Source organism: Dromaius novaehollandiae, chromosome 2 (assembly GCF_036370855.1).
Source record: "Dromaius novaehollandiae isolate bDroNov1 chromosome 2, bDroNov1.hap1, whole genome shotgun sequence".
Taxonomy (NCBI): domain Eukaryota; kingdom Metazoa; phylum Chordata; class Aves; order Casuariiformes; family Dromaiidae; genus Dromaius; species Dromaius novaehollandiae.
In genome coordinates this window covers 128,014,434-128,030,711 of record NC_088099.1, presented here as the reverse complement: position 1 = coordinate 128,030,711, position 16,278 = coordinate 128,014,434, and the positions used below count along the sequence as shown (strand labels likewise).

The window sequence follows — 16,278 nt, the reverse complement described above, 5'->3', positions numbered from 1 at the left end:
CCATAAGACGTAGAATGTATTTTTTTTAGTATTTTTCCATACATTGGTCCCAATAACTCTTAATATTAAGGGCTTACAACAGAACATGACTGAGATCATATACAAACGATTTAGAAGAATTTAAATTAAATAGTCACATTTTTAAGACGTGTCCTCTGCAGCTAAAGAAGTTCAAAGAAACATTCAAATAAGCAAATAACATTTTTTACATTTACAAATGAAACATCATATGCGTATTTATTGATTTTTTAAAAATTCAAAAATACATTGTAACAGAACAGAATGTATACGTTCTTCAATGAAAGACAAAACTATGGTTATCATCTGGACCAGAATACAAATACATGCTAACAATTTAAAAATCATTTTGGGTCAACATGAAACAAGCTACCTGTCTGTAAATGCAGTAGTTTTCTACTTAGTAAATATGCCTGAGAAAGTTAACCTGTAAAGAAATAGGCTTTCAAACTCTTAAACACAAAGAGCTTTCTACACTGAAATGGTGAAGAGACCTGTGATATGCACCTGACAGGCCACTAAGACATTTCCCACAGAGATTCTGTTCACTGCTCCACCTCAGCTCAGTGATCCAGCAGTGGCAGAGTTTCACATCAATACCAGACTTATTCAAGCGAGGTGTTAAACAGCATGCTAATATGATGTAAAACCATCAGTCATATACAGAGAAGATATATGTTAATAATAGAAATTCTCTATCAAACTTGTTGTATTGTATCAGGGCCAAGTAAAAAGTAGTAGTCTAGTTTATGAATGAAACAGATTATATTTTTGGCTCAAGGTAAGACCCTTTAAAAACAATTTCTACATAAGCATCTAGAAGCATGAAAAAAACAGGACAAACACAACTAAGCATTTTACAGTAACCACATACTGTAGGCAAGTAGGAATCAAAACAATAACATAAATTGGTTCTATGAAAATAAAGTGTTACTAGTAGACAAAAGCAATCTGACAAGATGTGAAAGCAAGCAGTGAAAACTTCACGGATTGAATTTCTTTTCATCAGAATTCATCTGTTTCTAGTGTAGACAGATAACATGGAACTCAGAGAAACTGAATTCCTATTAGCAGCTTAACTCTTCTGTGATAAGGTTTACGCTCTTACTGTTTCTTGTATTAAGAGAAATTCAAACTAATGGATCAAAAATGACGTATTTTAAAAATGAAGACTGAAAGAAATCTGAATGTACATTTTAGAGAGAAATAACATTGGGCCAGATCCACAACTGGTGATATCTGATTTATTTATCTGTAATTGAACTACGCTGCTTATGCCAACAAAATACCCGGCACTATTTCTCAAATTTTAGCAGCCTCTTTTAAATCACTTCTAACAACTGCATACTTTGTAAATAACATGGGCTTTGATGAAAAAAGTCATTATCAAGCATGCAAAAATTTTAACAGAGACCTCTCATTTCCATAATTTGGTTACATGATCAAATTACATATGCTAAAACATATGAAGCCAAGTTTTCAAATGAAACAAATTCACAACTCTGAAATGGAAAAAAAAAAAAAGACCTTTAGACAGGAAAAATAGTATTTCTACACAGCTGGTCCTATCCTCCAGTGGTGCAACACAATAAAATGAGCAACTATACATATATACGCATGTAATTATGCATGTAATTTTCTAGAGGTGATCAGGAAGAGGCTTCCTTTTCCCATCTTCTAGACTACAGAAATGACTGAATGTATTACAGAGGCTTTCACTGCCATATGAAATGTATGCTATTTGCCAGTGCTGGATACAGGTTATCAGTGCTGATGAACTGACATGCTGATCCAGCTTGGTACAACCTACATTCGCTAGGATTGAGTGTGATATTGAGAACATTCTACATTGCTCTGACACTAAGTTTGCTCTCAGGAACTTTGTTCCACTGATTACAACCGACAGGTGCAGGATGGGAAACAGAATAACAGTTTTAACAACCCAACCCAGAAGACGACGAACACTAAGCTACTGTGTCAGTATCTTCTGGATCAAACTGTAAGACAGAAACGAACATCAGAGCAGTATGTAAAGCTTCTAATGCCAAGAGGTGAAGACACGCAAAGAAGTGCAAGTAAAAAGCATCGTTTAAGCCTGAAATTATTTAAGGAAAATAAACAAAGGAGAGAAAGATGACCTGTAGTAAAGTGAATGGAAGGAAGGAACAAAAAAGAGGAGGGATGTATATTTGGGCAGGGTTATATCCCCTGGACCCAGAAACTGCCCTGGACACCAGCTAATTTTACAAGATAAGTTACATGCATGCCCACATTCAAGAGGGCAAGATTGAAACCTTGATGGCAATGCTATGACTCTGGCTGAAGAGCTTCATTTTCCCCTTCCCATACCTGAAAGCCTTGAATCCTTGCCAAATACTCCAGCTGTTTTGAAGGCTGCACTGCAGAACAGGGGGAAGCAGGAGATATTCCTTTTAGACCTATGGCTTCGGCAGTTGGGGACGTTCCATTCATGAGAAGTTCCCTGGCAATTGTAGCTGTGCTATTTGTTGTAGGAGATATGCTGAAGAAAGAGCTAGAAGTCTGGCTCATTTCTTTGGAGGACAAATAGCTTACAGTGGTACCAGGGGCTGCTTTGTTGCGGCTTGCTTCCATCTCTTGATAAACATCAGGAGAGAGATGGAGTATTCCCTTTGGTGCTGAAAATAAAAGCAAAGACCATCCTCATTACCCTAGCATGGGTTTGACAGTTAGACAATTCTCATTAAAATACTTTTCACCTGAAAACAAAGCAAGTATTTAAAAGCAATGTTTCTTCTTTCTTTACAGAAACTGTAAATTAAATTGCATAATCTATTTAAGCAGCAAAGCAGGTGTGAAATGCCCCTCTACTTCCTCTTTCCCACTCTTCCTGAGCTATAAACCTGGACTTTAAAACTGTAGCATGCACAGAATACACAATGTGAACAATTAAGGTCCGTAGATCTATAAATCATAAGGAACTGTTGTTACTTCCAATTAGTAGCACCATATTTAACTACAATCTTCTGCCTCCTACCTGATACAACAATTCAGGCTGTTGTTTGACAAATAATTTAAACTAGCCTGTGCCAGCACTATCACCATAAGAAGTAGTTCTTTTCTCTCCCACCTACAGCTGTTGTTTGTACTCTCTAGCTGCTCTGTTTCTCATGCCAGCACAGGCACCTGTAGGACCATGCAGGGACACTCATGAGAACAAGCAATTGGAGGCACAAGAAGGGCAGGACTGCTTCTTGCAGTAGCAGTGCTGCCTTATGCTGGCTTAAAACGTTTTCTGAATTACAACAGCAGCCTGTGCTTAAATATTCTTAAATTGCCCTGCAGCCACATCATTACTGTGCTAATTACTCTTATTTGACTGCTCTCCAATGAAGATATTTTTTTTTTTTGTATTTGGCTACATAGATGGCATTCTATAGCTTGCAAATAGCTATTTGCTTTGGACAACATACAAGCTTTCTTTGTTCATGATTATATCAAAAACATCTAAATCTATTCACATGAATTGCAGGAAACTTAAATATTTCTACTGACATGCTAATTAGGAATAATTTATCTGCATTTCAAAATTTTAAATATATTTTTAGAGAACATCTTGACCCTCAACCCATTTGTACCCAGGAGTACATACTTGAGCAGTTTTGCTGATATTCTTGTCTGCAGAATTAAGGCTGAATTTTGTTAGTTTTCATATACAATGAAGTATTTGTTTGAAACCTGAGTACCCAGTTTGCTGATATAAGAGGAAAACCACTTTCTTATGATTAATAAATTGAAAAGTAATCTTGAGAATGTTTAATATCATATTAATAGCATACTTTATTCTTTTAATATATACCTGAAAATAACATTTGTGAACCTGAGCCATATGGCACTTCATTTTAGGAATGATAAATCTGTTTGTTAACTGATTTAGCAATTCCAGGAGAAATTGCCTGGTCCAATGCTTAATTCACTTGCAGTGCATTTCAAGTCATTTCAGACTGTAGAATAAATTCAAAGGAGGGAATTAATTTCTAGTTTCCTATAAAGGATTCCTCTAATCCTAGTAATACAAGTAATATTTTTAAACAAAATGTCTTCTGCAAGGAGAAGACTCAAAAATATTACCAGTAATTAGTATCTTCATCATCAACTACATGGCAAAAATCGAACTTCCACACTGCTGACCCAGCAAACTGCTTACAGGTGAATCTTTTAATCAATTTACTCACACATTTGGCTTTTAACTTAATACTGGTTTCAGAGAGAACATCAGCTTATGCCATTCAAAAAGGCCCAACAAAGTTTCACAAAGTATCTGGTTACGCTGGTAGGCATGAATATTTTAAAGAGTGCTGCTATTAACTTTACATTAGGGCAGTAAAAACTAGGCCGCAAAGCCTGATGCTGTCATCTGTATTAAGCTAAGTAATTCCACTGATGCTGACAGAACAACTTGAATGAGTTAAGTATAGAAGGACAAGGCCCCAGATTTTGACCGTGCTTGTTCTGCGCCACGCAAAGGAGTGTAACGGGTAACATCTGAGTCATGACTGCACTGAACTTCTTTGCCACTGGAGGAAAACAAAGCCAAAGACTGCTCCAGAGCCTACAGACAGCAAACCACATGGTGCTCCACACCATTGCTTTACTGAGAAAGTGTAGATGCCTACAGTTGCATTTGCAATAGGCAAATATACATATATATATATATAGGCAGGGACAGATGTATTTATTGCTCAACTGAGTAATTAACTCTCTACCCTTCCTATGTGGGGCTACGGAGTCTGGTCAAACTCTGACCTCTAACCCAAGGGCACTTCATCCATGCTGACAGCTAACTCCAAGAGGACAGACTCCTACACTGAACTCTCTAGAGCTGGGCACAAATTCAGGATGGAGGATGAAGTCCCTAAAATTTCTATTTCCCCTAGCCGAATTTTTGTCCAATGTGGGCTAAGTTGTCCCACGCGGGACATTTAGAATATAACCATGCAGATATAATTCCTGTGTCAACAGGCAACACTATTTTATAGACTGTAATCCATACAATAGAATGATTATATACCCTTTTCTGAGGCTATAATCCCTCTGGTCCATCTTTTTTTTTTTTTTTTAAATGGTCTTGTATATGAGATAACAAGAATGAAAATCGAAATAAATATCACAGATATTGGCTGTTAAAGTTTAGTTATGAAAACAGTAACAACAATACTGAGTGACAGGTGTTCAGTACCTCCTAAGATCTCACCGATTGTAAATCTGATTTTACACAAATGCTTGAGAAATAGAAATGAAAGTTTAAATGGAAGGAGGTAAAAGAATATACTTGTTTAGAAATAATACGATATTACCCCCCAAAAAATCAACTTTACAAAAAAAGGCACAATGTTAATTAAAAAAAAAAAGTTTAAAGAAGTTTAAAACCAAATCCAGTACTGCAGATGTCTGTTTCATTGATGTAATATTACTTAAAACAAACATTTTACATGCTTTCTCAGCCATTTCACTGTTTTTACATGATCCACCCAAATATCTAACTGCTGTCTGGAACAATAGTTTGGAACACTTCCAGATTACTAAGCTTTCTAAATGTTAAAATAACTAATATGCAGCATATGATGAATAAAAAGCTATTGAGCAGAGTATAGCAAATGTTCCTAAAGTACCAACTTTACTCTAATGGTGAGGTTAAATTAATAATAATAATAGTACTTTTACACTTATGTAACACCTTCCAATTAAAGACTTCGAAGTGCTTTATAAGCAATAATGAATTTAAATCATACACTGGATCCGAGAGGCAGGTATTATATTATCATCATTGATTATCTCTGAAAACCAAGTAATGTAATATTCCAGACTTTATATTAATATAGTTGCACGCTATTAAGATTTTATATTCAGTGCCTGTGTTTCATGAAGCTACTTAGAAACCTGCTTTAAAAAGGCAGTGAAACTTGGTCTCTTTCAGAACAACTATCCGGCACTTATTTATTATAACTCTACCATTTTTAAAATGTTATTGAGGATTTTTTTAGTATCATCCTTCTTTCTCGTCTATTACAACTCTGTTGAATTCTAAAAGTGTGTACACGTAACAACTTAGTTACTGTGGTAATGATGTTATCACAAGATGAGAAGTATGACATCAAGAGAGGAGTAACTGTGGGAAAAAAGACCTCTTCAGAAATTATCATAATTAATCTTCAAACAAGCACTTTAATAAAAAACACGGGAAGAGAAATTCTATGCTCTAATACTTTTCCACATTGCATGAAATTATTCACTACAAGAATGATATTTTCATACATTTGTTAGTCACTCATCTGAAAAAAATAATTTTTACATTATGTCTGCTAAACATAAATTTATCCCATACTAACTTCAACATACTCCAAAGGTAACATCGTAACTGTTAGGACATTCACAGGAACTACAATACCACCATTTACACCAATAACATTGCACCTTCTGCTGGACATAACTTAGAGGTACATTCATCAAACACGTTAAAATAATTTCCATATATATTATTTAAACCTGTGGGCAAATGTGTTATGAAAATGCAGGCTAGCTACATGATATAATCACTAACGTTTAAAAACATGTCTTACTGATTCTTGGCGGTAATTGTTTGCAGTCTGTAAAATTTGCTATAGTCTTCGAAAATCCCAAACCAAACTCAAGACCCCTCTGACGTAAGAAGAAATTTCTTGATCTTCCATCGTCTACTTCTGCTGTCACATGTTAGACAACTGCAAAATAGTTTAGATTCTACAGCAAATGTTTGATTAAAGTACCGAAGGGCCTCGCTATGCTTCACAAGCTTTCCTCTTGAAGTGTAACCTCTCTGCTTTGATTCCACTTCTTTTCATAGTGGCAGTAACAGAAGCAGGCTTCAAAAGATCTTTTTGAGAGGTGCTGTTTTTATCTCTGATCCTTTTTATACAGGGTCCTGCTACCTGGGAGGGCAGAGGACATTTCTACAGAAGGGTTCCCTACCATCTAGACCTTCACTCCATCTGAAGCTCATGGAAAACAACACTTACCCATGTGAGGAACTTTGTGCATGGGGGCTGTGGGGTGGGGATGGAGAACTACTATCACCAAATGAGCCTTCGTGTAAAAAGACTCCTCACAAACTGAATTTTTTGCTACAGGGACAGTGGCAAGTTACCCCACAGCAGTGGGTTATAAAGTTAAGAAATGTTCAGAGTGATGACAGCTTTGCTTGCAGACTCAAATGCATAAATCTCTACATGGGTAACATGGGTGTCCCATTTTCACATTTTTATTTCTGTCAGGAAGATTAAAAAACACTAAAGGTTGAGATTTTCATTTTATCAATCAACTCCAAAAGATGATCTACAGGATCAGGTTTGTATTTTAATCCACATACATACCAGACCTAATTTTCTCTTCCCTACCTGATCAGCACCGTACGGGTACTCTCTCTCTGCCTTCACTCAATGACTTTTCCTGTTTCAAGGACATGTACTATACTTGGTCTAAACTACAACTTTGTTCTTTCTTGAAGAACGATAACTTGCTCCTTGGGCTTCCATCTGTCCAAGAGCAAAGCTGTACTTGGTGTGTCAGAAGTGGCATCAGCTAATGTATGAATTGCACTGATATCCCTGGTGAGCATGTACTCTTCCCTGTGCTACTATCACTGGTGTGGGTCACCAGCATAAGGGTGCACTTCTGTGTCTTCTGTAGCTATGCAAAGTGGACCATAATATAATCCTGTACACGACATGCTCATAAATTAACACCTCAGTATTTTAAACAACACATTAATGGATGAAAGAACATTGTTTATATAGAGATAGAAGTGGTGCCCAGTGGCAGGATGAGAGGCAATAAACACAAACTGAAACACAGGAAATTCCACTTGAACATAAGGAAACACTTCTTTACTGTGAGGGTGGCTAAACACTGCCACAGCTTGCCCAGAGAGGTTGTGGTGTCTCCATCCTTGGAGATATTCAAAAGCCGACTGAACATGGACCTAGGCAATCTGCTCCAGGCGAACCTGCTGGAGCAGCAAGGTTGGACCAAATGATCTCCAGAGGTCCCTTCCTATACCAACTCTTCTATGATTCTGTGATAATCAATATTTGGGGAACTGAATAACAAACTCAGTCAATAATCATCAAAAAAACCTTACTTTCTGATTTTGCTACTTATATTCAAACTGAGCATAGCCTTCCTATATTGTGCTGCTGAAGATACGCGGTAAAACTTTGTAGTAAGGTATTAAGCAGCAAAAGTTGGATCAAAATCCAGCCCTGATTTCACTATAATGTAAGTTAAAATGGACAACATTTTCAGAGGGCTTTCAAATGGAATGACTCCTCCACAGAACTGAATTTATAAAGAATTTATAAAAATAAATATTTCAATATCAAGATTGAATAATGTAAGTATTACCGTAAAAAGAAATTGTTTTGATTTGATATTACACTAATTGTAAAAGCTTATTTATATACTAGAATATTTTCAAAAAAATTTTATTATGTCACTAAGAATCTCAGAAAATATCAGTCAAACAACTGAAAAGTACGGCCATTATGTTGTCAGTAATAGTCTACACACAATCTTGGCTAGAAATGCCACGATACAAACATTATTTACTTAACACAGCTATCTGTGGTATTTCTAAGTCCCCAGCCACTCCAATATTCAGACATCAAAAAATGTTTTGTCATTACACAATGTCCTTCAATCAATCTTCTCTACATGACCTTAAAGAAATTGATGTTATATAAAACCATTCATTAAAATACTAGCTTATTTAACCTTAAAATAACCATGACACTGAAGTAAATACTATTTACTTCTTCATGAAGTCAGGTCTCAATATTCTCTATTTTACTAAAATGTTTTCTGTACAGCCAGAAATAAAATTCTACTATCATAGGAGAGTTAAAATTCTATTCTGTATGTTTTCTGTAAGACTTGGTGTTTAACCTATGTGAGAGGATTGTTTTGAAATATCCAGAAGCTTTACTCCTCTATTTGGGAACATAATACTTTGGTAAAAGTAAGACTTAATTGTTGTAACTGGGAATTTCCACAGGAAATCCTTTGAAAAGTTGTTATAGACACAGGCAAAACACCTATGCCATTATTTTTACATGATAATTTCTGCATTGGAAGATTCATACAATATTTCAGTGTACCAGCAAAACCTAAGATTAAGATGAAGCAGGTTCCGAAAAGAACCAACAAAAATGCAAAAGAAAGGACAGTATTCTTATCAGTAGAGAAGATTAGCAAATTTTGGAGCAGGAGCAAATCAAGCTAGTGAGTTGACAGATCAAGGTGCTTGTAAAAGCAGCAAGAAAGTGATTTTTGAGAGGGTAAAGCAATTAGGAGAGTGCCTAAGTGCAACCGGAGAGTGACCTGTGCAGGCAAGACCATTCATTAACAGCTTAAGAGGGGAATGAGAATTGTGATGATGAAAACAAAGGCATGACCTACACGTAGAAGAGATGAAAGAATAAGCCAGTCTAATAGATGAGGATAGAGAGGTTGTTGAAGCTAAGAAGGTCAAGGGGGACATCAACAAGCAGAGCGTAGGTATGAGTGAAGATGAAATCAGAGGAGGAGAGTGCAGTGGGGGAGTGGAAGTCATAGGGGTAAGATGTCTGATGTAAGGAAAGAGGATAGAGGCGAGAATGGAGAATTAAGTCTTGGTTCTGACAGCAATTAAGCCTCAGTTCAAGTGATTCAGTTCTTCAAGCAAATTATTATCCTAGCCTAATGGTGATGCATCCGGTGGGTTCTAGGTGAGAATAGAGTGGGAGGAGAAAGGGACTGGGAAAAGGAAAAAAGATTTCAGAAAAGTGAAAGTATTTAGAATACAGTATTAAGGTTAACTGTGGGATATTGCTCAGTTTGCCTAGGCTAAGACATAAACTTAAATGCAGATAATTTTCAGAATTACATTCTTAAATCTGAATTTGAGAGTTAACATCAAAAAAGAGCTCTGCCTTGCTATGTAATATGCAGATTTTTTCAAAGGAATAAAGTCTAGTAACCTTGAACAAATATAGTTCACATAAGAATTTCAGAAGATTGAGAAAAGCAAAAGATGAATTTCTCTGAAATTTTCTCTACCCCCAGAGAGGGGTATCTACTGTCATACTGCCTGCTCCCTCTTTATACATGAACAGCTTAATGGTTAAGCAGTTTCCTAGAAAGCTGAGGGCCGGGATTCAATTCCTTCTCAGCCTGAAGGCAATCAAACCACAACCCTCACAGCCCAAGGGTATGTTTCTTACATATGCATAATCCGTACTACCCAAGAGCCACGCAACAGGTTCCTTGGAACACCAAAGTTCAGTGGCCCAGGGGAGAGACAAAATTGGAAAAATTTCTTCAGTTTCTAAATCTGATTCTCCTGAGTCTTTGGTTAGAAAGAAAAGATGATTATCTCAAATCCTCTGTACAAGATGGGATGAATCTCTCTTAAAATTAGCACATAAACTCAGTAGCTACAGAAGTAAGGTGCTACTTAAGCATAACTGACTTCTTTAAGAGACTCTAGTAATGGTGACACGTACACAGTGCAAACTAGTGGCTCAGTTGGTGAAACTGTTCTCTGAAACATGCAATAATGGTATAATGCTAACCTGACAGTATGTCTGTTTAAAAAAAAACAGACTGAAAGCTACTGTTCTGCCTCTGCTATGTGAAGTAAGTAGGGCTGTCAACCCTTCTTACTGTAGTTTCTATTCAGAATGAAAAATAATTCAATAAAACTACCGACGTATCAATCTAACTCCTAGCAACAGCATATTGTAACTGACAGTTTAGTATGTTTGGAAGCAATTCAAAACTGAAGTCTAACAAAGCAGTAGTTAGTGAGTAAAAATGGACACAATCCACTGCAAATCACCTTTGAAATATCCCCAAAGCAAATACTCCAGTAAAATATAACACAGATTCATTCCAATTTAAAATGTCTGAAATACAAAACAAAAACTTTAGCCCCCAAACTGTAAACTGTTCATGCAAATACACAGGCATTAAATTAGCTACTGGAGGGCTTCACCAAAATTTCCAGTTGAAAAATAAACATGTAGAGGACTATAAGAAAAAAAAGATCATGAAGCTATTCAGTACCAGACCTGTAGCGTTCATAAGAATTTTGCTTCCTCCAAAGTGAAGACCTATTAATATGCAAAATTTCATGAAAATACAATTTATTTTGCATTTATTTTTCTCCTCCCAAAACTGGTGAAGATGCATCTAGATAATAATTTGAATGTAACCATACAGTTAGGGCGTACAGTAACACCATGTACTTCCATATTTTTTATACTTCGTATACCGCTACTCTATATTTCTTACCATTTAGGTATATGTAAAAATACTAAAATACTTATTAGTTATGGACAAATGCTGAAATTTCCTAATCACAGATTTGCGAAACTCTTCCGAGTATCTATTTACTTTTTTCTCATTGCTTGTTTTTTCCTGAGAACAATTGCATGAGATCAAGTATCTTTGTTCCTTAGGACATCATCTGCTCCTGCTGCTCATTTACCGTCTGAAATCATAATCATCTGTTGGTGACAATCTAATCATCTTCACAGTAACTAATTGTGAGGTCACCAACAAATGCTTATGATTTCAGGTGGTGAACAAACAGCAGGAGCAGATGTGCTCTGAAGAACAAAGACTGTAAAGTCATGCAGAATCCCAAGTAATAAAATGTTAGGCAAGAAAAACAAAGAGGCTATCTTTACAGAGAGGTAGGGTTGTTCTGAATGTAATGTTTTAGCTTTAGTTTTTCAGCATTTGCTTTGTGACTCCCAAAACTGGTAGAAACAGATACAGGAAAACTATTCTATGGAAAATTGAGGGTGAGGGAACAGATAAAAACAGTTGGGGTCATTTTTTTTCTCCTGAGTAATATGAAATAAAAAAAAATCATCCAGTTACTTTTTTCTTTTTCTTTTAATTTTGTACATTTTTGTCCTTCATTTTTAAACACTCTGTGCCTCATCTACAGCTTCTCCTAGGACACATACTGAATAATGTTTATGATAACCCCTACTGAGAAATATCAAACCAGAACCTGAATATGCTCCATAGAGAATATAATCTGCATTAGGATTTCTCTTTGTTTTGCATTTTGTTTTTGTTGATACCCGATTAAGTCAAACCCTGAGAAACAGATGAGCATTTTGTTGACAGTAAACATTTCCTACATGGGCTGGAAATGCTTGTGATCTGCCCACAATTTCTTCGAAGTCTCTTGCAGAAGCATCAAGGAAGAACATGCTCAACACTTGATACTTCACATGTGAAAAACTTCTAAGATATCCAATACCAAAAAACAAATAGTTTCTTGTTGCAAATCATCTTCAAGATTGTGAAATGAAGAGGAAAGGTAAAGAAGTGAATCTGTGGGAAGAAGCTTTGCTCCAAGGATAGCTGTGAAAGTGCTTGATAGAGAAGAACAGGAGAAGTTAGTTTTCAAGGACATTTAATAGGGAAAACTAAAAATGTATTGAGTATGTTAAATGATACAGAAGGAAGGGTATTTCTCAGTAAAAACATAAACTACATAATAAAGAAATAATGGAATCTGTTCTTCAACTGCAGTAAAAAATACAATTTTTGGTTTTTTTGTTTTTGTTTTACTAAAATATTCACTTTACTATCCCAGTTTTACTCCACGCAGTTTCAGAGGAAAACATAGTACGTTATGCACACGAAGAAAGAGTATCCGCCTGCAAAAGGAAACGGATACACAGTATGTTGTCCTAACTAGACACAATTGTTTTCCTGTAATAAAATTACTCAAAATTTGAACCACTGGTATATGCCAAACAGTAGATGCAGCAATCTCAGAGCCTATCTTCGATTTTCAGCTCAGTTTTAGGGTCATGGCAAATGCAAACTACACGTTTCTCTTATAAGCAGGGATATAGGAGTGAGGAAGCTGCTCCATAAAACATTGCAAGAATAGATATACTTACCAAAACCTGTTGCTCTTAAATATAAACTAGCACATTGATACTTGCAAGGATACAGCATTTCTGACCTCAAACTGTGGAGCTTGTCAGTGACACATACCATTGCCTTAAAAACTGCACTTCACATGGAAGTGATCTCTTTTTTCATGCAGAAGTTCTCCTTGACTATGAAGTTCTGAAGTTTTCTAGAACTGTGAGGCTGAGGGAAAGATCAATAGGTGTGCAAATGGAAAACTCCTAATAATATTTACTAATTCTTCTTAAAGGTCTTTATGCATTCTCTTTGTGGGAAAATAGCAGATAACGTTCTACCAGAAGAAGAGAGGGCAAAGTGCTCATAGGACTGTTCTCCCCTGCCAAATATTAGCATAGAATTCTAAGAAGTAATTGTGTCCATGAAAAACAAGTAACAAATTTCAAGTGAATACTCTGTAAATCTCCAAATGCTGTACTCTCCTAACCTCAGCCATATCCTGAAAGAAAGATCTCTTCATAGAGCCATTCAGTAGGAAGGTATGAAATGAGGTTATTGGCTCCCTGGATAACACAAAAACATTCACTGAATTTTCTATCCAGGGATCTCTGGTTTCTTCCTATATATTACAAATAAATGCTACATTTTCAGAATGACATGATATTTATACATTAAAAGATCTGTGGTATAGAAAATAATTTTCCCTTAATATGGATGTAATATTTGGAAGACTACAATTAGGAAAATATTTTGAGATACGTGCAACAATTCTAAGCATTAAGCTGAATGAACTCAATGCAGACTCTGTCCTTGTGGACTACCTTATAATATACTTCAGCATGAATATATTTATGCTAAAGGATAAATACACATTAACAGAGTGCCACTGGAAACAGTAAACTCACAATGATAGCAGAAAGGCATTTTAATTTACAAATATCTGGAGAGGTTTCAGTAAGAAACTCAAAAAGACGACCTATTGGCAACTCATTTAGCCAAAAGCGATATCACACTAAGGCCTTTAGAGATGGAAAATGCAATTCTTTGTCTTCAATGAATCTAATGAGTGCCCTGAAGAAGACTGTAGGGTGAAGAAAGGCTTATCTCTCTTCCATATAACTGTAACAGACTCATTCTTCTCTTACGACTTTTTATGGAAATTACAGTTAAGCTGTAAATTCTAAAGAAAATACTCTAGAACCAGAAAGGTCCTTGAGGAGGTAAACAATTAAAAAAACATTTTTATGCCTGTTTATAGCATTTTAGGTTCAAATCATTCCTATTTTGCAAAAGGATAGCACAGCCCCTCTGAAAACAAAAATGAGCCACTTGAATCAGCTGATAATCATTCACGTTGCCTCTGGACTCAAATGCACAAAAAAGGAGTTAAGGGCCCAAGAGACTAAGCCTAGTGGTCTCTGAACAGTCCTGTCAGAAATGTTCTACAGCTATTGACATGTCAGCTACATCTTATCCGATTTCCAATTTACTTGGGTATCAGAAGAAGGGAAATGAGAGGATCTAGGAATGTTTTCCATGCATTAGAACATCCCAGACTTAAAACTTGTTTCTGTACATTCGCCTGTAGGTTTAGTTTGGCTGCAAACAGGTCTATTGAAAGGTCAATCCAAAAAAAGTGCTTTGGTCAGCACAGTTTTAAAAAACAGTTTTTGTTGATCTCGTCTCCTGTTGAATGAGTTTGCCTTTGTGTTCTCCTTCTAGACTTGGATTTACATGTATGATGCCAAAGTTTGCCAGATAAAGTCTCAAAATGGGTTCATTTTTTCTTACCAGTGTAGTAGACGGTCATGATGTCATCTGTAAATATCTTTGCTACAAAACACTGCAAGGATATGAAAGAAAAGCTTGAGGTCTTATCCTGCTGTCCCAAACTTCAATATGTTAACATGAAGACTGGATCTGCAGATGTTTCACAGGCCATGTCCTTAAGAGATTTTGACAATGCAAACAGCAATCATCTAGAAGTACTGATGGAGATTTGACGATAGGGCTGGAAGGATTAAGTCTTAGATCCTGTAGAATCTTTCCTTCCAGGGAGACACAATGGACTATGCTGAATCCAAGATCATTTTAAATAATGGTGAGCTTTTGTGTAAATTGAAGCACAAACTATTCCACAATTCTTCCCCAGGTGAGGGACTGCGAAGACTGCATGTGTACTGGAACACTACACTGAATCCTCTGAAAACCTGTCTTTGGGACCAAATCATTCAGATATGGATAGGCAAAAAATAGAAGGTAGCTGATGTGCATGTCTTTGTACAGTCCTCAGTTTAGGGAGATAATGTTTGGGATGACTACAAAATTCAAAATCCAACATAGTACTAGAGAAGAGTATAGGGTTGCTGGAACAGGGAAGGAAGTGCTATTCATATTATCTTTACCACTCTAAACAGCAAGTCCAAAGCTGGGAAAAATCTAGTTACGAAGTCACACGGGCTTGTTCTATTCATTACCTAAAGCACCGGAACCAAACTGTGTGTATGGTGTATAATCTGAATAAAGATTAGACCAGATTCATCCTTGTATGAAATCTCTCTTACAGCTCTTTAAAGCTGCCAGGCTCAAAACTGTGTGCCATTTCCGTATGTGGGGAGTACTCTGTAAGTGTTTAAACATTTAAACCATTATCATGAAATTCTTCACATAGAATCAGACTCTGAACATCTTATTACGTTTCTCCAGTTAATTAAGAGTTTTAATATTTGTATACCTCCAATGTGCTCAGCCCTGCAGTATGTAAGCACAATATCATTAGGGAAGAATTCAAGAATTCTTCCCTAACATTGCTAAGTAGGTGCTACGGCTCCCTCTCTTCCTCCTTCCAACTGTACTAGAAACTTCATTCCTACTTCCATTTTCTCAGCTACATTCCCTAATGTCTTAAGTGTACTCAGGACACAACAGAATAAATGCAGTGTTATAAATTCATTCAATAAGACTTTGCTATCTGCACACTTGAGGAAGTCTCCAAACCACAGATGCTGATTCTTATAGGAGACTTCAACCTCCACGACTTGTGCTGAAAGGGCAACTGGCAACACAAGCCAGTTTTTTGGAGGGTGTCAGAGAAAATTTCTCATCACAGATGATAGAAGGGCCAACCAGTGCTGCTGCTGTCCTGAATTTGCTACTAATACACAAGGAAGAACTTGTTGCAGACATGGTAACCAAAAGCACCCTTGGCTTTAGCAACCATGAAACACTGATGCTCCTGAAGATCCTGAGAGAAATGTGGAAGGCAGGTAGTAGAGTACAGTCTCTGGGCTTCAAGAGAGCAGATTT

At 36.4% G+C, this 16,278-nt stretch overlaps 1 protein-coding gene across 11 annotated transcripts in view; it reads right to left on the bottom strand.

Annotated features, from left to right (window-relative positions):
* Positions 1-16,278, bottom strand: part of STAU2 (staufen double-stranded RNA binding protein 2) — a 168,701-nt gene that overhangs the window by 76,769 nt on the left and 75,654 nt on the right. For all 11 annotated transcript variants that reach the window (XM_064507384.1, XM_064507385.1, XM_064507386.1 and 8 more), the window contains exon 12: positions 2,368-2,675. In XM_064507384.1, coding sequence (XP_064363454.1) covers positions 2,368-2,675 — 308 coding nt within the window. The remainder of the gene's footprint in view (positions 1-2,367; positions 2,676-16,278) is intronic.